The sequence below is a fragment of the Aethalodelphis obliquidens genome, unplaced genomic scaffold (genome assembly GCF_003676395.1).
Source record: "Aethalodelphis obliquidens isolate GAN/ISIS:26980383/991018 unplaced genomic scaffold, ASM367639v1 scaffold11, whole genome shotgun sequence".
NCBI classification, from domain to species: Eukaryota; Metazoa; Chordata; class Mammalia; order Artiodactyla; family Delphinidae; genus Aethalodelphis; species Aethalodelphis obliquidens.
The window spans coordinates 13,272,170-13,296,263 of NW_020837955.1; the positions used below are offsets into that span (position 1 = coordinate 13,272,170).

Consider the following 24,094-nt stretch of genomic DNA (forward strand, 5'->3'; position numbering starts at 1 on the left):
GAGGCCAGACAAGAAATTCAGGCAAGGCTTTATTGGGGCCCCTGCTGCAGCTCCCTGAGCGGGGCTGGGGAGAGCTTGTTCCTTATATGGGGTGAGGGTAGGCATGTGTCCAGGGGTCGGTCCAGATGGGTGGCTTAGGTGTTTTGCCAACCCCTCTCGTGGTGCTGTGTGCATGGGGCATGCTCAGTACCCTGCTTTTGCTCCCCACTCTTCAAAAGTGGCAGTTGGGTTTTTTTGGTCTCTTTGTATCTTTTGGGTCTAGAATTTGCCCCAACTGTGCATGCATCCGGTTATTTTTAGTCCTGTACAGTTTCTTTGCATTTTGTTGCTGGAGGAGAGGTGTGTCCAGGTGCAAGCACTGCAGCACTGCAGCAAAGGGTCCCCGGTCCCAGCACTGCAGCAAAGGGTCCCCTGTCCCAGCACTGCAGCAAAGGGTCCCAGGTCCCATCACTGCAGCAAAGGGTCCCAGGTCCCATCACTGCAGCAAAGGGTCCTAGGTCCCAGCCTGTCTCACTCTGACTTCTGATGGGAGAAACTTCCTGATCACAAATACAGACAATAAGAGCTTATAAACCAGCAGGAAGCCTCTGTGTTATACCGTAAGATGTATGGGAAATAAATAAAGCAAAATGTCCCCCTTTCTGCATCATTTCCTTGGGCCTCAGTAATTTTATCCAGTTCCATAGAATAATACACTTTTGTCATGGTTTTTCTCAATTTCACTACAAGGATAAAATAACCCTGTCCTTCCTCTGTAAAGTGGCTTATCTTCTCCCTAGGGAACCCTTGAAATAATATTGCTTTTTATGTTGTAAATTCAAAGTGGAGTGTTGATTCCTAGCGGGACTAATGTTGTCTTAGTGGAAACAAGAGTGACTTTTGGTATTTCATGCGGTGAAAGGAAAAAAGTGTTTTTCCTGGAGGTTTTCTTTCCCCCAGTAAAATAGGCACAAATGCCATTATTTATGACTGTTACGATTTCGTTTCCCTAGCTAAGTAGGTTATTTAGATGTAGTATGTGAAGTTGCAATCACAAATCCTCAATATATTTTTCTGTAGTTTGTAGCCGATTATAGTGGACAAGATAATTTCTTACAACGAGTGGGACAGAATGGCTTAAAGAATTCAGAGAAGGAGTCCACCGTCAACAGCATCTTTCAGATCATCAGAAGCTGCAGTCGAAGTCTGGAGACAGAAGAGGAGGACAGCCCCAGTGAGGGGAGCAGCGCTAGGAAAAATTCCTTGAAGGATAAAGCCCGATGGCAGTAAGTTTTACATTTTAAAAATTGGGATGCTCGGGCTTCCCTGGTGGCGCAGTGGTTGAGAGTCCACCTGCCGGTGCAGGGGACACGGGTTCGTGCCCCGGTCCGGGAAGATCCCACATGCCGCGGAGCGGCTGGGCCCGTGAGCCATGGCCCCTGAGCCTGTGTGTCTGGAGCCTGTGCTCCACAGCGGGAGAGGCCACAACAGTGAGAGGCCCGCGTACCGCAAAAAAAAAAATGCATAAAAAAGAGTGGATTTGCACCTAGCACCCAAATTTTGATTTCCAATAACATTTTTCAGTGAAAGAAAGCAAAGCTTCTTGGAGAAATGGCTGATTCTAGGACTGGGACAGGAAATACACAAGATGAGCCTGGAGCATCTTGTGCCAAAAACTAAAGAAGTGCTGAGAAAAAAAAAACAAAATAATGAGGTTATGTCAAAGAACCACAAGAGCCAACTGAAAGAGCTCCCGATTGCCAGCTGGAACTATTTGAGCAACAAAATGAAGTAGTATTAGATTATAACCCAAAGTATTATATAAATATTCATGAGTCCATATACGTAAATGATAAATAAACAAACAAATAGGGAAGAAGAGACAAATCTCCCATGCAGAAGAATTCCAAATAACTTATGTATACACTCCACCCTCTACAAGGTAGAGCAGAATTCCTTAAGTGTGGGCTGCACGCAGTGAATTCCTTCCAAAGATTACAGTGTAGAACGGAGTTCTTTTTTTTTTTAAAGTAACTTTGCAGTGGACATGACCAGCACTACCTCAGCCAGGTCGACATCAACAGAGTAAGTCGTGTTGATAGTATGTTCCCTGAATATGGTGTGATGAAAATGGCACTCTACCTCTGTGGTCTTCCTCCCCAGAACCCAGAGCCCCAGAATAATTATGAGAAAATTAGAAAATTATCAGGCAAATTCTAATTGATGGTCATTCTACAAAATGCCTGACCACTGCTCCTCAAAACTGTCGAGACCATCAAAAACAAGGAAAGTCTGAGAAACTGAGAAAGTCTGAGAAACATAAAGAAATATGGTTAAATGAAATACGGATTCCTGGATGGAATCCTGGAACAGAAAAGGCAAATGGGTAAAAAACTAAGGAAATCTAAACAGAGTATAGACTTTAATAAATAATAATGTATCACAGTATTGGTTCATGAATTGTGTCAAATATACCACCCTTAATGTAAGATGTTAATAATAGGGAAAACTGGATGTGGGGTACACTGTCTTTGCAATTTCTCTACAAATCTAAAACTATTCTAAAATTAAATTTTTTTTTAAAAAAAAACTAATGTTTTTGAATAGTTTCAAGTGAATGCATGTGTAACTACCACCCAGAGTGAAAACATTGTCAGCACCCACAAACCCCTTGTTTCCCTTCTCAATTATGTCACCACCTCTCTCCCTAAAGAAAAGTTCACTGCTGTGATTGTATGATAGTACATCCTGCTTTTCTTTATAACTTTGCCACTATTGTGTCTCTCTAATATAAACAATATAGTATAGTTTTCCCTGGTTTTGAAATTTATATTAATGTAATCATAGAGGATATATGCCTGTATGTCTTGCTTAAGATTTGTCCATGTTGTTGCAGGCAGCCAGCCATTGCATGTTCATTTTCATTGCTGTGCAGGATTGTGTTGTATGAATTACTTCAAATTTTATTTATACATTTTATTGTTGCTGGTCATTTGGGTTGTTTCCAGTGTTTCCAGTGTGGGTGATTTGAAAAGGATATTCTGACCATCAGGTTTGTGAGATCCCTTGTGGATTTCTTTTCTTTCTTAAGAATATCTATTTATGTGGGGCAAGGAAGAAGAAGCTCTTGCTGTTTGAAAGCAGTAGTGGGATCTTGCTCGGGGACCAGGATCTAGCCTGAGAGTCCGAGAAGCCCAGGGCTGCTGTTTGCCTTGCCAAGAGGCAGTCGGCTGTCCAACTGCCTCAAGATGATGGGAACATTCCTTCCCAGGGATGTATGGACCCAACTCCTTCTCAGTTTTATCCACCACTTTGCTAGTGATATCTATGGATCAAACAGCAGAAAGCTTGATCTTAGTAACAATTCCTCATGCTTCGAAGAGAATGAGTCTCTCTTAGGCATGTTCCTACCAAGTGGCCAAATAGAAAGGAGGCAATAAAGGCTCCCTTGCCTTCCCCCTAAGATGCTTCTGGCCCTGGTAATCCAGGTTCCTGACTCAGGGAAGGCAACGTGCTAAACTGTCCAAGCAGACAAGTCCTTTATGTGCACATGTGCACACACAGGCGCACACACGCATACAGTGAAAATCTAAGGTTGAGTCAAGGAGGGCTGTTCTTGCTCATCTGGTACCATGACAGTATTTCCCAATGAGTGCCTTTGAACTAATTGTATTTTATTTTTAGCAGAGGCACTTCGCAGGCCCACTTATTAAGTCTTGTTTTGCCTATTTTAGACCCATTGTATTTTGTTATGATCACGTAGAAGGCAACGCACCTAGTAATGAATAGCCCAGGCTAAAGGGTCAGACAGACCAGAATCCTGCCTTGGGTAGGTCTCTTCTGAGTTGGGTAACCTGGAGCAGTTACTCATCCCTTCTGAACCTCAGTTTCCCCATAGGTTAAAAAAAAAATAAGAAAACTTACTTTGCAAGTAGGTCAAATAAAGTGCAAAAATGTATGTATTTAACACAGTTCCTGACACAAAAGGAAAAACTAATAAATAATGAAGATTATCGTTGTTTACATTAAAAAATGCAATAGCTGGGGACTTCCCTGGCGGTCTAGTGGTTAAGACTTCGCCTTCCAATGCAGAGGGTGCGGGTTCAATCCCTGGTCAGGCAGCTAAGATCCCACATGCCTCGCAGCCAAAAAACCAAAATATAAAACAGAAGAATAGTGTAACAAATTCAATAAAGACTTTAAAAATGGTCCACATCAAAAAAAATCTTTAAAAATGCAGTAACTGATCTAGCAGTTCCTTTCTTTAAGCCTTTGGTCAGACATATTGTTAAATATAAGGTTTTCAAATACAGCTAAAAAAATTACTCTGTGACTTTTAGCATTTCATATTTTCTATGCTAATTTGAATTCATAGTGGAATTAAAAATGGTGTCCAGTGTCAGTGAAAGCTTTTTGTTGTTCTCACTTCTGATTATAAGACAGACCAAATTTGTATCCCTTTCTGTCAGGTTTATAATTGGAGATTTGTTGGATTCTGAAAATGACATCTTTGAGGAGCCCCAAGAATGCGACCCTCACGGAACAGAAGAGCCACAGAAGGCCTTTGACCATGGGACAGAGCTCATCCCGTGGTACGTGCTGTCCATCCAAGCTGATGTGCACCAATTCCTGCTGCAGGGGGCCACGGTCATCCACTATGACCAGGACATGCACCTCTCTGCCCGCTGCTTCCTCCAGCTTCAGCCTGACAATAGCACCTTGACCTGGACAAAGCCCACCACTGCTTCCCCAGCCAGTGCTAAAGCAAAACTTGGTGTGCTCGGTAACACATCCGAGCCTGGCAAATTCCCATTACTGGGCAATGCTGGATTAAGTGGCCTGGCAGAGGGGGTCTTGGATATGTTTTCAGCAAAGGCTGTGTACATGGGACACCCTGGCATTGATATACACACTGTGTGTGTCCAGAACAAACTGAGTAACATGTCTCTCTCAGAGACTGGTGTGACACTGCTCTACGGGCTTCAGACCACGGACAATAGATTATTGCACTTCGTGGCACCAAAGCACACAGCTAAAATGCTCTTCAGTGGATTGTTGGAACTCACGAGAGCTGTGAGAAAGATGAGGAAGTTCCCTGACCAAAGACAGCAGTGGCTGCGGAAACAATACGTCAGCCTCTACCAGGTAAGGGGTACGGCCTTCCCTCTCTCCTCAGTGGTGTAATTCTCCAGATATAATTGTTATAAAGACACACTGGACAACTAGACCACCAAAGTTCATTCTCCCAGCTCTGTCACTTCCTACCTGAGTGATGTGGAACAGCCTTTATTTAAGTCTCTGTGCCTCAGTTTCTCATCTATGAAGTGAGAATAATAATGATACCTATTCATAGGGTGACTGTGGGCTTTAACTGAGTTAATATGTGTAAAGCCATAATGTAAATTCATAGGTATAAAGAATAGTGTCTGGCTCATAGTAGGTCCTATTATTATTTTGTACGAAAACAGTGACTGTGGTCATTGTACGTCTCACATCTGGAAAGAAACAAGTTAATATAAGCATTTTCACTTACTCAAAGTGAAAATGGAAATCATTGTATATGAATGCTTTTATTATTAATTAGGGACTAGCTGATACATTGGAAACCTTCACTTTGGAAATTGAAATCCTGTTTCATCTTCTAATGTGCTCCGTGACCCTAGGAGGGTTATTTAACTTGCTGTGTATTGCTGCTGAACTGTAGGACTTTTAAGGTTAAAAGAAACTTTCCCAAATGTGAGATAAACTCATACCTAGAGTTCTTCCAAACCAGATTTGTAGTGGCAGCAGCTCTTAGGAGGCGGTTTCTCACAGTCGCAGGTTAAACTGAGCGAGTTTTTCATTAACCCTAAATTATCAGGTACTTTGACACTCCAGCTAAGGGTGGCAGGAGGCCTGGGCTGAGTGAGGTGGTGAGAAGAGACACAGGCATAACCAGAGTAGCACACTTGTGGAGGAAGGAGGGCAGAGATTGCTCGGAAACTGAGTCATAAACCCCACTACAAGGTGACACTGTTAGTGGTGTTGTCAAATGAGTTGTACAAAGTATTCCGTTTTTCTTTGCTATGCTTTTCTGTCTATTGGGGACGGGGGGAATTATCTTTTCTACTAGTGTCACAGAACAAATAGAAGTATGATTTAAATTACTCAAATGACTGATTTCATGCACTTTTCACAGTGCTAACATGTTTCTGACAAGTAAAAACATCTTCCTCTCTGGAATGTTAGTAGAGGCACATATAGGACCCCTTCTTTCCCCTTTTCCCACATCCATGCAGTACTTATGATAGAGATGATATCCTGAATAACTAACTTGATTAATGACTTAATAAGCACATAGACCTATACACACGATTATGCTGCACTGCGCAAAGCCAGTTTTAGTTAACTCATCTAAAATGGAAACCAAAATACCTGCTTCCTGTCTATTCCACAGGGAGCTCTCAGTGCTGCCAGCTGCTTGGAAGAAAGGTCTTCAGGAGCTATTATCAATATTGATTTTCTTTTTTTTTTCATAAATTTATTTATTTATTTGTTTATATTTTTGGCTGCATTGGGTCTTTGTTGCTGCACGTGAGCTTTCTCTAGTTGCAGTGAGTGGGGACTGCTCTTCGTTGCGGTGCACAGACTTCTCATTGCAGTGGCTTCTCTTGTTGCAGAGCACGGGCTCTAGGCGCGCAGGCTCAGTAGCTGTGGCTCGCGGGCTCTACAGCGCAGGCTCAGTAGTTGTGGCACATGGGCTCAGTTGCTCTGCAGCATGTGGGATCCTCCCCGACCAGGGCTCAAACCAGTGTCCCCTGCATTGGCAGGCAGATTCTTAACCACTGCGCCACCAGGGAAGTCCCTTGATTTTCAATTACAGTCATTTCTCAGCCTTCTAGAATCATGAAAATCCATTCAAGCTGGGCATAAACCAAAATCTTTGGGCTCAATTACAATCACTGTCACAAAGCCTATGTGGTTTATTTGCTCCATTTGTTTCCCTCCCCATGTTATAGCATAAAGTAACTGAATTAACATATAAGGTCTACTTAGTTTCTCATTTAACCTGGCAACCTTCAGTTTGTGCTGAAGAAGGCACCAGCTGAGACCATGAACAATGGTCTGATGAGAAGAGGTAAGAGCAGAGACAGAGGAAATGACTTGGAGCACAGTTGCAAACACAGCTACACCCCTTCCTATCTCCCAGCCCCCACCGCTCCACCCCGTGTGGAACCAAGTCATCACAGTGTAACAGCAAAATAGCTCCAATATACCTCAGTCACTTCTGAACACACAGGTGACATTATTCCTCAAAACAATGTACTACATGAGCTGCCTAGGACAGGCAACAGTCTTAGACACTCAAGATTTCTTTCTTTCTTTCTTTCTTTTAAAGTGAAAAAGGTCAACGGACTACTCATTTTCCCATCAAATAGACCAGTTCCCAAATGGTCTCAGGAAACATCAAAAAGATGCTAATTTCGTACTTGGAGAACAAAAGGTCAAACAGGCATCATGCTAAATAAATGCCCCGCTTGTCTGACTTATAATACGACTTAGCACATTTAAAGCTCTGAGAAGTCTCAGAGTACAACCGAAACCTACTTAAATGTATCTATAAAGTAAAGAAATGTGTGAAAAGTCTTGATTTCTTCCAAACTTCTGTTAACAGCCCTATAAGTGTATCTGTTTATCCCCAGTTTGGGAAGAGCTTATATAGAAAATAATCTTTCTGACATAAGAGTCCTTTTGTGTGATGAATGTTTGCACGGTTACTTGCAAATATAAGTATTTTAGTACTAGTAAATGTAAATTGATCTAATGGCAATAGTAGCAGGAGATAAAGCAAAAGACAAGAAGAAATAGTGACATTTGTAATGAAGCCTAGGAATACAGGAAAGTAAAAGAAAGTAAACTCTGGGCTTCCCTGGTGGCGCAGTGGTTGAGAGTCCGCCTGCCGATGCAGGGGACACGGGTTCGTGCCCCGGTCCGGGAAGATCCCACATGCTGCGGAGCGGCTGTGCCCGTGAGCCATGGCCGCTGAGCCTGCGCGTCCGGAGCCTGTTGCTCCGCAGCGGGAGAGGCCACAACTGTGAGAGGCCCGCGTTCCGCACAAAAAAAAAAAAAAAAAAAAAGTAAACTCTGCTGAGATTCCGTGTGGGGTGTGGAGGAAAGGCTGGTATCATGAGCTTTGGCTCAAGGTTATCATGGGCAGAGCTTGGGAACTCATATACTTGGAAAGATCTCTGGGAAGCTGAGAAGGTTATACACAGGATTATCAGTAAACTTCTTTGATTGTAAGCAACAGAAACAGATTCTGGCTATCTTTAAGGGAAAAAATGGGATCTATTTAAAGAATTAGATTAGTTTCACAGTCTTTAAGATATCATATGCAAAGATTTGCTGGGTTAAAAGTGCATGAATATTTTTTAAGGAATTAATTTCCTAATCCTCAACTTCCACATGAACTGTTTTCTAAAACTGAGAATGAACCTTCACTCACAATAGTCCTTCTCCCAAATTAAAAATAGAAGGACATATTTCACCTATCCTAAACAAGTTTATTGTTTTGTATAAAACGAAAGAAAGATTCAAACTACATTTTAGTTCCCAGAGAGTCTCCTTTAAAGATTAAACGAAAGCATCCTGCCTTTTCCAGGCCTAAAATATTTCCATTAAAAGTAAAGCTTGGCACACGTTGACCTGTTCTGAATTTAGAAAAGCCAAAGCAGTGGAGGCTGATTCTTTTTTATGTACATGGTAATGGATCTATTAAATTTTTATATTAAAGATTTTATTTTTTAGAGCAGTTTTAGGTTTATAATAAAATTGAAAGGAAGGTACAGAGATTTCCCATAAACTTCCTGCCCCCATGCCTGCATGGCACCCCCATTATCAACATCACTCACCAGAATGGTACATTCTTTACAAAGGATGAACCTATGTTGACACATCGTAATCACTCAAAGTCCATAATTTACCTTAGAGTTCACTCTTGGTGCTGTACATTCTGTGGGCTTGTGCAAATATTTCTTGACATATATCCATCACTATAATATTATATGGAACATTATTTATTTTTGCTGTGTTGGGTCTTCGTTTCTGTGCGAGGGCTTTCTCTAGTTGCGGCGAGCGGGGGCCACTCCTCATTGCAGTGCGCGGGCCCTTCACTATCGCGGCCTCTCTTGTTGCGGGGCACAGGCTCCAGACGCGCAGGCTCAGTAGTTGTGGCTCACGGGCCTAGTTGCTCCACGGCATGTGGAATCCTCCCAGACCAGGGCTCGAACCCGTGTCCCCTGCACTGGCAGGCAGACTCTCAACCACTGCGCCACTAGGGAAGCCCCTTAAATGGAGCATTTTCACTGCCCTAAAAATCCTGTGTGCTCTGCCTGTTATCTCTTTCTCCCACTCCACCCCCACCCCTTCCCCCAGTCCCCTGCAACCACTGATCTTTTTATTGTCTCCATAGTTTTGCCTTTATCAGAATGTCATATAGTTGGAATCATACAATATGTAGCCTTCTCAGATTGGTTTCTTTCACTTCGTAATATGCATGCAAGTTTCCTCCCTGTCTTCTTGTAGCTTAATAGCTTTCTTTTTATTCTGAATGAAATTCCATTGTCTGGGTGGACCACAGATTATTCATTCATTCACCTACTAAAGGATTTCTTTGTTGCTTCCAAATTTTGACAATTATGAATAAGGCTGGTGTAAACATCCATGGTCAGGTTTTTGTGTGGACATAAGTTTTCAACTCATTTGGGTAAATACCATGGAGTGTGATTGTTGGATCATACCGTAACAGTGTGTTTAGTTTTGTAAGAAACCAAACTGCCTTCTCAAGTGGCTGTATGATTTTGCGTTTCCACCAGCAATGGATGAGAGTTCCTGTTGCTCCACAACCTCACCAGCATTTGGTGTTGTCAGTGTTCTCAATTTTGGCCATTCTAATAGGTGTGTAGTGGTTTCTTGTTTCATTTCGCATTTCCCTGATGACATATGATATGGAACATCTTTTCATGTGATTATTTGCCATCTGTATGCCATCTGCTTTGGTGAGGTGTCTGTTAGGGTCTTTGGCCCATTTTTTTAATCGGGTTGTTTATTTTCTTATTGTAGAGTTTTAAGATTTCTTTGTATATTTTGGATAACAGACCATCAGATATTCCTTTGCAGATATTTTCTCCCGGTCTGTGGCTTGTCTTCTAACTCTCTTGACAGTGTCTTTTGCAGAGCAGAACTTGTAAATTTTAATGAAGGGGTCTATTAAATGCTTAAAGATGTGTTATTTAAAACCCATAGATAAAAATTTTACAAGGTTTCTTTCAGAGTATGTTATGCAATAAGGTAGTTAACATCTATTTGTGAAATTGTGTCATGAATTGTTTATTCCACTTTGGAGCCAGTTGTAGTGACTTGTTATCAGGGACTCTCTTCAGCAGGCCTGCACCAGGTGGAATCATCTCCAAGCATTTTCATGCTCTGTATCACTGCATTCAAGATTCATTTTCCAGGGACAGAAATTCTGATTGGCTTATTTGGATCCGGTACCAACCATTGATCAAGGGAGGCTGTTCCCCTTTGATTGATAGACCCAAGACTATATCTAGTGAAAAAGAGATCAAATAAAATTGGGGTATGGTTAGAGAAAAGAGAAATGATCCATAAGCAGGCATAAATCACAAATATCCACGACAAAAGGTCACTAAAAGGTTTCATCAAATGTCATTCAAAAGATCATCAAGTATCCAAGTTACTCAGCATGCTGGGATCCATAACAGGATGCAGGAAGTGGGAGGTCACAACTCAAGTCATAAAATCAGATAGTCATTGAACATTAGGATGAAGGAGCAAGCGTGCACGCGCGCGCGTACACACACGTACAGCCTCTTTATCATTTGCATATTATCTACAACAAAGCAAAATCTATTTACAAGCACTTCTTTGGAATTGCAAAGGAAGACTAACCTTAAAAATTTGCAGAAAGTAAAGATAGTAAATGGAAATTAATTTTAAGAGGTACCTTTTCTACAACCTGTGAAATATCATCAGTATTGTTTTTAATTTATATGTGACCTTTTTGTATTTTTATTAACTGAGTTTCCTGACTTATAAGGAGAATTGTTGACAACTGATCATTAATCAGGAGGAATTACTCATTCATTAATCAATACAGATTAATGAATCCCTACTGATACTCAATGCATGTTACACAGAGTTGCCTTACAAGCAGCAGCTATTATAAACCATCACCTACCCACTGAGTATGTTTTTGCTGCTCACAACATCATAATATGCATGGTGCTCTGAGTCCCCTGGGCTCTCTATCCTTGGATATCCATCACTCAAGAGGATGGCTGCTCCATTTCTCATGCTTTTTCTTCCTTCTCCAGCCATTAGCCAAAAAGGGTTGTTTCGTTTTGCGCATATGCCATTCTTAATATCAGTGGTGTGCACCTCATTTTATTAAAAAATTATCCAACAAAGAAAAAAAAAACGAGGTTGGCAGCTCAACTATTCAAGGTGTTCCCAGAGCCCTCCAAAGTGAATTTTGTGTGCTCCATCTACTCCGACTTCAAGTCAGACTGTCCCAAGCATCGAACTAGGTGAAAATACACTGGAGTGATGCAATAGCAAATAGAACTTGATTTTACTTAAATAGATTCGTACACACATGTACACCCTCCAAGTCCTCCAAAGCCCAGATCTGCAAAGTACATCTTAATGAATTTGCCTGCAGTGATGATTCTGGAACATAACCTCTGAAACTGGGAAGGGAAATTTTTTTGTTAATCCCAGTTGAACGTGGCCCTATTAAAGCACATCACTGGAACTCAGCAGGGTGTGACCAGGACAACAGGGGACATGATGAAATCCCCAACAGAGAGTTCTGACAGTTAGAAAACAGCCACTTGCATGGCCAGATGTTATTCTTCGGTGACAGCCTATTCTCCTCCACCTCTGGGAACTTATGGGAAGCTGTTAATGTATTTACTTCCCCATTGCTCGCTCTTTCCTTATGTGTTCAGAATGTGGTTGTTTTACAGGAGGATGGACGATACGAAGGCCCAACTTTGGCTCACGCTGTGGAGTTGTTTGGCGGCAGACGATGGAGTACTCGAAACCCCAGTCCCGGGACATCAGCAAAGAGTGCTGATAAGCCCAACATGCAGAGAAACAACACCTTGGGTATAAGCACCGCCAAGAAAAAGAAGAAAATCCTTATGAGGGTAGAGTTTATTTATTAAGCATTAACCCCAGTATTCCAGGACCATTGTATGGTCTACATGACCATAAACTACCTTAGGTCATTTGGCTTGGGGTCAAGATGAGGTGTAAAACAAATGAAACCCAAGAGCTTACCAACCACCTCCTGGATGCCACGCCCAGTGATAGGAACTGAGTCAGCACCAGGGAAAATTCAAGGTCCGTAGAGGGACACAGAGATGTTAACAAACACAGTGAGATCTAAATAAGAGTCACTGTCAAGCTGTCTGCAAAGTGCTGTGGGAGCAGAGAGAAGGAAAATATGGGGCTGAATGGCAGTTGCCAGGGGGGAAGGGGAAGGGGACAAGGGGAGCTGTTCAAAGAGTTTCAGTTTTGCAGGATGAGAAAGTTCTAGAGATCTGTTTCACAAGGTACAAATAGTTAACAGTACTCTACTATACACTTAAAAATGGTTAAGATGGTAAATTTTATGTTTTGTTTTTTACCCAGATATATATATGTATCACTATATATTATATATTACATTATTTATATTCTTACTGTAACATGATAATATATTTTCTTCATGGTTAACTAGAAGGAATCCCAGTCTTTGCGTACGGGAGACCTAAGACATATGTTGATGCCTAAGTTGAACTTTGTCTGCTTCATAACTCTGCCTCTACACAGATTCCAGGGGTCTTATTCCTCCTCTTGTCACCCTCCCCAGAGGAGTGCTGCATTTTAGTGAAGAACACATGGGATAAACATAACACGAGAATAGCTGGTCAGCCTTCACATAGGTCTTTACTATTTTTGTCAGGTGGAGGTGGTATCGAACGTGGGTCAGTGAGAAAATACGGACCCACCTGAACTAAGCAGAGATGGGAGAGAAATACAGAATGAGAAACGATGTGAGTTTTGTGTTCCCAGGGTGAGAGTGGAGAGGCCACCGATGACGAGATGGCCACCCGCAAAGCCAAAATGCACAAAGAGTGTCGGAGCCGGAGTGGTTCTGACCCTCAAGAAATTAATGAACAAGAAGAATCAGGTAAAGCAGCGTCTTTACATCTGAGAATTTTTAATGGGAAAATGTATGCATTTGGTTTTAAATTGTGATTTATATATTGTGGGCATTCTTAACAAAACTCTTTATCACATTATATACTTACCTTTGTGTTTCACTAGATGATGGAACCCAAGAGGTATTTCTGCAAATACAAGTTTGCAAACACAAGTGTAATTAAGAAGAAAATTCTCATTAAGTAACTTGCTATTACTGACAAGGAATATTAGGTATAAAAGATACAAGTTGATAGATTAGACCAGTGATTCTTATCCCCTGGCTGGATATCAGAGCTTTTAAAAAATACCTGGATGCCACACCCCAGCCCAACTGATTTAGACGCTCTCTGTCTGGGACCTGGACATCTATGCACTTTTTAAGTTCCCCAGATGATTCTTTTTTTTTTTTAATTTTTACCATTTACTCATTATTTGTTTATTTATTTATCTATTTGGCTGTACAGCATGTGGGATCTTAGTTCCCCAACCAGGGACTGAACCCATGCCCCCAGCAGTGGAAGCACAGAGTCCTAACCACTAGACCGCCAGTGAAGTCCCACTCCCCAGATGATTCTGATGTGTAGCCAGGACTGAGAACCCACCAGAATATTTTGATGCTTCTTGTACATTAATTACCTGCATGGATTGATTTCCTCAGGCGTTCAGAAGCATCTTTGGTTTTCATTTGATTTCTGAGGGCAAGTATAATCACAGTCATTGTCTCTTTTCTGTCTCTCACCCTCACAGAGGTGAACGCCATCACGAGCCCTCCTAACCCTCTCCCTTCCAGAAGAGCCCACTCTTTGACCACGGCTGGGTCCCCTAACTTGGCTGCCGGGACGTCATCTCCCATCAGGCCAGTGTCCTCCCCTGTGCTGTCTTCTTCAAACAAGAGCCCGTCCAGGTGGGGCCTTAACATGACAAAACAGAAGGACCCTTCACACCCTTCAGGTTGTGTAGAAGGGCATCCTCTCCCAGTGCTCTACAGAAAGACTATCTCTAATTTTGACTTAACAATCACATTAAAACGGAAAACCCCCAATTTTTTTAAAGGTCCTAATTTTCTTGATTTTGTATTCCTACCTTCTCATATCACTATAACTGCTTCTCATTTTTTGACAAAGATCAGTAGCAGTAACAAAATCTGAGCTGTGAGTCTCTAAATCTGCACTGATATAGCAGCTGCTGGCCACAGGGAAAAAATGTTAAGTGGCTATTTAAATTCGAATTTTAATTAATTTAAATAAAATTTCAAATTCAGTTCCTCAGTCATGCTAGCCACATTAAAAGTGTTCCATAGCTACCAGTGGCTGGTGTCTACTGTACTGAACAGTGCAGATAAAGAACATTTCTATCATTGCAGAAAGTTTTATTGGATAGCACTGCTCTAAACGAAGAAGACATTAAGTTTTAATGGAAGCAGCTTGACCCTTTGCTAATAGGTGAAATATGTTTCACACTCTTGTCATGTATGAGATATACATGTCTAGAGAAGTGAATGTCTTACAGCAAGTTAGATAGGTTTAGCTGGTATTGGTGTAAATTATTTTGTAAGGTCCATGCAAGTTACAGATTTGAAACAACAGTTACCCTCTCAGAAGAAATATTATTAAAATGAAAGTCTTTCAAAGGAATCAGAATGCCACATCATCTCCCTCAGCCCCATACTAAAGTTTAAGAAATGCAAAGATTCCAGACAGAACTATGATAAGACAGACATTCTTTACTTCGTCAAACAGAGGAATGGGAGAAGGAAGTGAGTCTGTACAGATATTGGCTTTAGAAACGTTAATTTTACACGTGCGCGTGCACACACACACACACACACACACACCTCCTACCCCCTTCCTCTCTTCCTGGGAAGCTTGCTACAGAAAAGAACCCTACAGTGACTCATCTTTTAAAGGGAAGCATCCTTTCACAATATGATAATGAACATAATTTCTACACTTGATGAAACTGGGTTACAGGTACATGGGAATTCTTTATACCACTCTTGCGAGGTTTGTAGGAGTTTTGGGGGGGGGGGTTAATTTATTTATTTAATTTATTATTTTTGCCTGCCTCGGGTCTTCGTTGCTGTGCTCGGGCTTTCTCTAGTTGCGGCGAGCGGGGGCTACTCTTTGTTGCGGTGCGCGGGCTTCCCATTGCGGTGGCTTCTCTTGTTGCAGAGCACAGGCTCTAGGCCCGTGGGCTTCAGTAGTTGTGGCTCGCGGGCTCTAGAGCGCAGGCTCCGTCGTTGTGGTGCACGGGCTTAGTTGCTCCGCGGCATGTGGGATCTTCCCAGACCAGGGCTCCAACCCGTGTCCCCTGCATTGGCAGGTGGATTCTTAACCACTGCGCCACCAGGGAAGCCCAGTTTGTAGGTTTGTAACAAAATTAAAGCTACAAAGAATCAGAATTCTTTACATTATATTTCAGCCTATACAGTATCCCGGGTAAATAAAATAGCCAGAGAACTTGGATTAAGTGGTCTTTCCCTTTATTTCAATCACTCATAAGCAGGAAAAGGGAGGACAAAGTAAAGGAGGAAAATCTTTCCAAAGAGGTAGAAGTAGAGAAACTACCGTGCCAGATGCAAGATCAGAGGACCCTGCCATAGAAGGACAGGGGGCAGTGCCCACGAAGTATTCTAAACCAGAAAGAGAAGACGAAACAAGAGAAGAAAAGTCAGCCTGAATGCTTTTCAAGGAGAGAGCAAGACGGAGCCCTAGGAAGGGAACAAGTGGACTGATAGAGTTTCCTAAAGTCAGAGGGAGATGGGTGCCTACAGACAGAGGCTGAACCAGGAACCAGAAGGAAGGAAGGCAGGGAATGTACTTGTTTAAATGCAAATGATAAGCCATTTTGTTATGGGTCTTTTTCCTCTTCCTGAACCTCCACCCTCTGTTTCCCATACCACACTGGTGATCAATAACCCAAGCCTACAAAGTACAATAAATCTATCCATTTGTATTACTCTTCCATTAATGGAGGTGACCTTCTGATGTCAACACAAAATAATTTTTCGTGAATAAACACTATTGGCAGGATTGAGGACAGACTAGCTATTCATTACAGTATTCTCTCTACTTTCTTACATATTTGAAATATTTCGAAAGTAAAAAATAAGAGACAAAAGCAAAAACAAGAAAAAAAAAAAAGATCCTAGTCATTGATTTGACCAAAAACCAGTCAAAACATTTCTCATACTCTCAGGGAACCAGTGTAGAAAATAAAAAAAATATTGTGAAACAGCTAGACTGAATTTTTGACCCAGTTGACTGATATTTTTATATTAAATACATCCAACCTTGGTAGGTGCAAATATAATTCTAGGCAGAGTTGGCTTCTTTCCATCCTTAATATTTTTGTGACTCACATTTTCCATTAACGTTAAAAGCCCGTCCTTGTTTTCATCTAAGAACTGGTTAAGAAAGGAAAAAGAGAAGACCTTGATACATTCAAGATTTTCTTCTTAAATGTGTTTCTATATTTTAGAATATGGGAAAGAACATGCATAATCTTCCCTAAGTCATGACTGAGTAATTTGGAGCTCTTTTTTAAAATGACTTTTCTTCAAAACCACTGAATTTATGTGTTTTTTTCCTCCCATTGACCTGAGATTTCAAAGAACTGTTATGATTAGTAGAGGGATATTAACCTCAACTTTGTGCCCTTATTAAATAAGCTATAAACATGAAGTGGTTTCAGTGTATAAAGTTTTACTTCTTCCGATGCAATGTGGATTAATTTTGAGAGAAATGAAAAGATGTACGTAAGTAAAGCAATGCTTAGAAAGAAAAGAAAAGAGCCTAAACCTTCAATGACTTGCAGTCCATGTTTTTGTTCATGTTGCTAATCAGAGAATGTCTCTTGGGGCAGAATGACAAAACTGGTCCCAGTTCTGCCCATTAAGGCCGTGTCTTTGTTGCAGTGCTTGGAGCAGCAGCAGCTGGCATGGGCGGATCAAAGGAGGAATGAAGGGCTTTCAGAGCTTCATGGTTTCAGACAGCAGCATGAGTTTTGTGGAGTTTGTTGAGCTGTTCAAATCATTCAGGTATGGCTGGATTTCTTCTTAGCCTTTCTTGTCTGACCCTTAACCTTGTTATAACAATGCCAAAGGTGAGATGTTCTCCATCCCGCACCCAGTGTGAGGAGCCGCAAGGACCTGAAGGATCTCTTTGACATCTATGCCGTACCCTGCGACCGAGCCGGCTCCACGGCGGCCCCCCTCTACACCAACCTGACCATTGACGAAAACACCAGTGGTCTTCAGCCTGACCTAGGTTTGTGCGAGAATTTAATATTTCCCTTTGAGACCTTTCTACCTAAAAATGAAATTTAGAGATCCAATCACACAAGCCCTTAGCCTGTCCCACATGGCATGCTGCTACCTGGAGCATTGTGAAATGCTTAGAGAATTATCTTTCTAATGGAGGTGTCAGGGGATAGGGTATCATTAGCATTTTGGACAAGGAAATTCATCACTGTGTGGGTCTGTCCATGGATTCCAGAATATTTCACCAATAGAACCTCCCAGTCATTCTGACAACTAAAAACCTTTCCCACTGACTTCCAAAAGTCCACAAGGTATGTGGCATATCCCAGTTGGGAACCACCAGTCTCTTCTGTGCCTCCAGGTGGGTGGGTACTCAACCCCAGGTGGAAGTTGTCTGCCCTTTGACAGGAGAGTTTTTCATGACCTCAGCAGAGCACTTCTGTCTGAACATCCAGGACATTTTTCCTAATATGTAAACCAGAATGTCTAGTTCCTCAATCCCACTCACCACCACCATCATTACCATAACCACCCGTGCATTTTAAGCCTATTATTTTTCTCTTCTGTTCTTGCTGGAAACTATAAACACTAAAAAGCAAAAACAAAAAAACCCGTCCTCTTTCATGCATTTGCTTTTTAATTATTTTAAAACATACTGTCCTTATGCTAAAAATATTGACCTTTTTCAACTTTAGTCATAAATGTGCATAACTATGGACTAGCCCAGTAGTGACACTTTTTATAAAATTAATAGACTTTATTTTTTAGAACAGTTTTAGGTTAACAGAAAAATGAGGGAAAAGTACAGAGAGTTCCCGTATACCCTCCCACACACACATACAGTTCCCTCCCTTAGTAATATCTTGTATTAGTGTGGTATATTTGTTACAGTTGAGCCAATATTAATATATTAACTGAAGTCCATAATTGACATTAGTGTTCACTGTATTGTACATTCTAGGGTTTTTTGTTTTGTTTTGTTTTGTTTTTTTATTGCGGTATGTGGGCCTCTCACTGTTGTGGCCTCTCCCGTTGTGGAGCACAGGCTCCGGACGCTCAGGCTCAGCAGCCATGGCTCACGGGCCCAGCCGTTCCGCGGCATGTGGGATCTTCCCGGACCGGGGCACGAACCCGTGTCCCCTGCATCGGCAGGCAGACTCTCAACCACTGCATCACCAGGGAAGCCCATTCTAGGGGCTTTGACAAAAGTATAATGACATGTATCTACCATTACAGAAGTATACAGAATAAATAGTTCCACTGCCCTAAAGATCCCCTGTGCTCCATCTTTTCATTGCTCCCACTCTGCTTCTGAACCTGGCAACCACTGATCTTTTTCCTGTCTCCATAGTTTTTTTGTTTGTTTTTTTGTTTGTTTTTGCGGTACGCAAGCCTCTCCTGTTGCGGAGCACAGGCTCCGGACGCGCAGGCTCAGCAGCCATGGCTCAAGGGCCCAGCCGCTCCGCGGCATGTGGGATCTTCCCGGACCGGGGCACGAACCCGTGTCCCCTGCATCGGCAGGCGGACTCTCAACCACTGCGCCACCAGGGAAGCCCATGTCTCCATAGTTTTGACTTTCCCAGAATGTCATATAGTTGGGATCATATAGTATGTAGCCTTTTCACACTAGCTCCTTTCACTGAGCAATATGCATTTAAGGTTTCTCGATGTCTTTTCATAGTTTGATCGGTCATTTCTTTTTTTGCTGAATAATATTTTGTTGTATGGATATTTGTCCTGTTGAAAGACATCTTGGTTGCTTCCAAGTTTTAGCAGTTATGTATAAAGCTGCTATAAATATTTGGTGTGCAGAGTTTTTGTGGAGGTAAGTTTTCAGCTCACTTGGGTAGACACCTAGGAATGCAGTGGCTGGATCATATGATAAGTCTGTGTTTAGCTCTGCAAGAAACTGACTGTCCTCCAAGGTGGTTAGAATGAAAATGACTGGCCATACCAAAATGGGTGCACATGTGGAGCAATCAGGGCATTGCTGGTGAAAATGTAAAATGGTACAGCCACCTCAGAAGAGAATTTGTCAGTTTCCTACAAAACTAAACGTACTCTTATCATGTGATCCAGCAGTTGTACTCCTTGGCGTTTACCCAAATGAGCTGAAAACTTGTGTTCACACAGAAACCTGCACACAAATGTTTACAGTTACACTTTTAAAGTACAGAAAAAACTGTAATCTTAAGGGTACGTCTTCCATTTCTGCAAACATAAAGATGTAGAAGTAGCTAGTCTCAAAAACCAAAGACTGAATACAGCCTGAAGTCCCCAAATAAATTTACATTTAGTTTCCATCTAATACTTAATCTTATGGGCTTTCAAAATCTTTGACCTCGCTCTCTCTTAGTTTCTTTTATTTATTCATTGATTCATTTTTGTTTATTCCTTCAACTATGTGAACTTTATTCCTTCAACTATATTCCATCAAACTCCACTGAGTTTGATGGCTTGTTTAGACAGATTAGTGAAGAGTTTCTCCAGCTTAATATTTCCACAACACCATTATCTCTAAGATGAACTTTATAAAAGACGCTGGCTAGCCTGTCCATGTTCTGTGGGTGGTTCTCTTTCAGATTTGTTGACCAGAAATGTCTCCGATTTGGGGTTATTCATTAAGAGTAAACAGCAGCTGTCCGACAACCAGAGGCAGATCTCTGATGCCATTGCTGCTGCAAGTATCGTGACAAATGGCACTGGGGTGGAGAGCACATCCCTGGGCGTGTTTGGAGTTGGCATCCTCCAGCTCAATGACTTCCTAGTGAATTGCCAAGGAGAACACTACACTTACGATGAAATCCTCAGCATCATCCAGGTTTGTACCCATTTGGTATGCAAGCAAGTGTGCAAAGCCTCTAACTATGCTAATTATTTTCTGTAAACATTTACTCTTTCTATATTTCCTTCTAACACCTTTAAGTCTAGGACCGAAATAGAGGGTTGGGTTTTTTTTTTTTTAAATACCAAATATATGTGTTCTTATTTAACATATGATTAGCATAGGTCCTAAGCCTTCTCTTACTCGGTGACTACTGTAAGGAATCAGTACATGATCGCTTCTTGTAGTTCTAGCACATGCAGTAGAATTAGCAGTTAGGTTGTCAACCACTTTGATTGTTTAACAAATGTTTATTAGCTTGTACTATGGACCTGGCTCTGTTCCAGGACCTGGAAATATACTAGTTCCATTCTAGTGGGTGTGGCAGACAATAAATGAATAAAAATATAAAGTAATTTCAGGTAATAATGGGTTCTGAAAAAATTGAGCAGAGTAAGGGGATGGAGTGATGCAGGAGGGCTGAGAGGAGTAAGCAAAGGCCACTGTGGGGAGGTGACACTTGGGCTGAGCCCTGAATGCATAAGCCACGTGAAGGTCTGAGGAAAGAGCATTCCAGACAGGGAGTAGCAAGCAGGAGCGAGCTTGGAGTCTGTGAGGAATAACAAATGCCAGAGGGACAATAGCTGACATGATTTCAGACAGGTGGGCAGGGGCCGAATCATCCAGGTATTTTAGGCCATGGGAAGGAATTTGACTCGAGTCCATGTGAGATGGGAAGCTATTGGAGACTTTTGAGCAGGGCAATAACATGATTTGATTTGTGTTTTTAAGAGGTCACCCTGGCCCCACTGCAGTATAAACTGTGCTAGGGAAGGAGGAAAGCAGAGAGACCGGGTAGGAAGCTGTCACAGTAACCCAGGCGAGAGGCGGTGATGGCTTCCACTAGGGGGCGGCAGGAGCTAGGGGGCAGCAAGATGTTCCTTGTGCCTGCGCCACGTGCAGCAGAATTAGTCTAGGTTTTCAGCCTGCCTTGTCAGCTGATTGGGAATCAGTGGACTAGCTGGCCACCAACTGGACTTGATCACTGGCAATGCTAAAAATGTAAGGTTAAGATCACGTGATTGTGCGCTCGCTATAATATGATGGAGCGCAAGTACCGAGGATTCCATGTGGATTCTTGCATTTCACCTCCCACCAACTCTATGGTAGCTGCCGTTATGATCCCCATCTTCACCTGGATAAACCGCTATCGTTTGTTTTCATATAAATCAGTCTTATTCTTTTCTCCCACTCTCCTTTTTTCTCTTAAATAAATATGCTTCGTATAATAAACTCACACATAATTAATGTTTTCTTTTAGACTAAAAAACTAGACCTTACCACTGCATAACTAAATTAGTTCAAATATTTGGTTTAGATGTTTCCTGATGAAAACAGAACAGTTTTAAAAAATGATGTGGTGGTTTTTCCCTTTAGTTTCCTTTACTTAAATAACACTCTTTTTGTATCCCTTGCAGAAGTTCGAGCCTAGTGTTAGTATGTGTCATCAGGGCCTAATGTCGTTTGAAGGATTTGCAAGGTAACTTTTAAAAAATCTTTGCCCATCATTTAAGAGCATACATTTTTCAAACAGACTTACAAATGCAGAGAACAAACTAGTGGTTACCAGTGGAGAGAGGGTTTGACAGAGGGGCAAGATAGGGGAAGTGGATTAAGAGATACAAACTACAAGGTGTAAAATAAATATGATACAAAGAAGTAATGTACAGCACAGGGAATATAGCCATTGTTTTATAATAACTTTATGTAGAGTATAATATATAAAAATACTGAATCAATATGTTGTATACCTGAAACTAATATAATATTGGAAGTCAACTATAGTCCATTTTTTAAAAAAAAGAGTATATATTTTTCCCATGCAATTCTAAGAAACTTTGTTTCCTCTAGGTTTCTGATGGATAAAGATAATTTTGCCTCGAAAAATGATGAGTCGCAGGAGAACATTAAAGAATTGCAATTGCCCCTCTCCTACTATTACATTGAATCTTCACACAATACCTACCTCACAGGCCATCAACTCAAAGGAGAGTCCTCAGTAGAACTCTACAGCCAGGTACTGAGAATTTCACTTGGAATATGGTTTTCATTAAACCTTATTTATGTAACCCCCAAAGTCACAAAAGCCTGACCCCAGACTCCTTTGAAGAACTTATACACTATTAATTGTGAAATGTGAGGAAGCATGATGTGTGGGAAAACCACCTATACATACAGTTGTTTTCTTTACTTCTTTTTGTTTCTTCCCCCTGCCCCATCTACACTTAACCTTTATTCTAGGCAAAATTTAAAAAGTAGTTGTTTGAGACTCATAGCTTTTAGATCCTGGTTAGTCTGACCTACCTCTACTAAAATTAGATTTTCCCATGGGAAAACTATCTAATTGCTTCACTAAATGCTAAATAAATCAATATATTGTAGTGGGAAAGCATAGCAGAAAATGCAACTGTCTGTGAAGTTATTCCCAAAATATTGTTTGTTTTGGTTTTCAATTTGTCAGAAAATTAATCTATCCCTATGGCAACCAACAAAAAAAAATTTTACAGACTGCAGGCACTGTCCCTACACATTTAAATTCATGGGAATATTCTTGAAAACTCAGAAGGGTCTCTGGACTAGAAAAAGCACATCCTTTTGACCTAAACATCCAGCTCTCAATGATCCATATGTCTGTTGCTTCTGTTATATTTTCTGCAACATCCTTGTCTATGCTGCCTGTTTTCTGAACTCCCACAAGGTGAGTTAATTATGGGAGGAGCTAGCTACGTCCAGGTGTGTGTGTGTGTGTGTGTGTGTGTGTGTGTGTGTGTGTGTGTTGGGGGGGTCCAACTGTAAAAATTGTACTCTTTACACAAACCCAGCAGACTTGAGCTTCCTTTATTCTGATAAATGTCTATATATTCCTCAAAGCATTGGTCAAACTTCTGTCCCAAAGCTTATCTGGTATGGAGTATGTATTTTATTTTATTTTATTATAGAAATCCATTTTTAATTTATTTATTTTACTTTTGGCTGCATTGGGTCTTCGTTGCTATGCGTTTTGGGTTTCCTCTAGCTGTGTGGAGTGTGGGCTACTCTTCACTGCAGTGCGCAGGCTTCTCATTGTGATGGCTTCTCTTTGTTGAAGAGCACGGGCTCTAGGTGCGCGGGCTTAGTAGTTGTGGCATATGGGCTCAGCAGCTGCGGCTCACGGGCTCTAGAGTGCAGGCTCAGTAGTTGTGGTGCACGGGCTTAGTTGCTCCGCAGCATGTGGGATCTTCCCGGACCAGGGCTCGAACCCGTGTCCCCTGCATTGGCAGGCAGATTCTTAACCACTGCGCCACCAGGGAAGCCCTGGAGTATGTATTTTAAACTCTAAAATCTAAGGGCTTTTATTATGAAATGAAGATGTGTCCTTAGAGTAGTGATTTTCAAAATAAGAATTCTGTCAAGGGGCCTCAGCTGCTGACGCAGAAGAGCAGACAGTCACTGAAGAGCAGACTGCCACTCAAGATTTGCTCTTTTATGTACTTTATATATTGGCCCTCCATTTGTACCGAGTATTCCAAGGTTAAAAGAAGTTTGAAATCCATTGTTCTAGGGGAAAAAAATGAAGTGTGTGTGTGTGTGTGTGTGTGTCTGTGTGTCTGTGTGTGTATTTATCCCAGGAAAATAAGCAGGGACCATTGTCCTAGCTTTAATTCCTACTGCATATATACATATATATTTGACATCAGGGAGGTTTTTATTTTACTCCTTAACATACACCTCAAGTA

General features: G+C 41.5%; 1 protein-coding gene across 1 annotated transcript in view; it reads left to right on the forward strand.

Moving 5' to 3' along the window:
* PLCE1 (phospholipase C epsilon 1) overlaps positions 1 to 24,094 on the forward strand; it is a 317,648-nt gene that overhangs the window by 244,662 nt on the left and 48,892 nt on the right. Inside the window, exons 7-16 of the mRNA XM_027112091.1 lie at positions 1,060 to 1,265; positions 4,449 to 5,124; positions 12,009 to 12,191; positions 13,102 to 13,219; positions 13,981 to 14,137; positions 17,150 to 17,272; positions 17,365 to 17,501; positions 20,077 to 20,315; positions 21,797 to 21,858; positions 22,230 to 22,395. Of these exons, the coding sequence (XP_026967892.1) occupies positions 1,060 to 1,265; positions 4,449 to 5,124; positions 12,009 to 12,191; positions 13,102 to 13,219; positions 13,981 to 14,137; positions 17,150 to 17,272; positions 17,365 to 17,501; positions 20,077 to 20,315; positions 21,797 to 21,858; positions 22,230 to 22,395 (2,067 nt within the window). The remainder of the gene's footprint in view (positions 1 to 1,059; positions 1,266 to 4,448; positions 5,125 to 12,008; positions 12,192 to 13,101; positions 13,220 to 13,980; positions 14,138 to 17,149; positions 17,273 to 17,364; positions 17,502 to 20,076; positions 20,316 to 21,796; positions 21,859 to 22,229; positions 22,396 to 24,094) is intronic.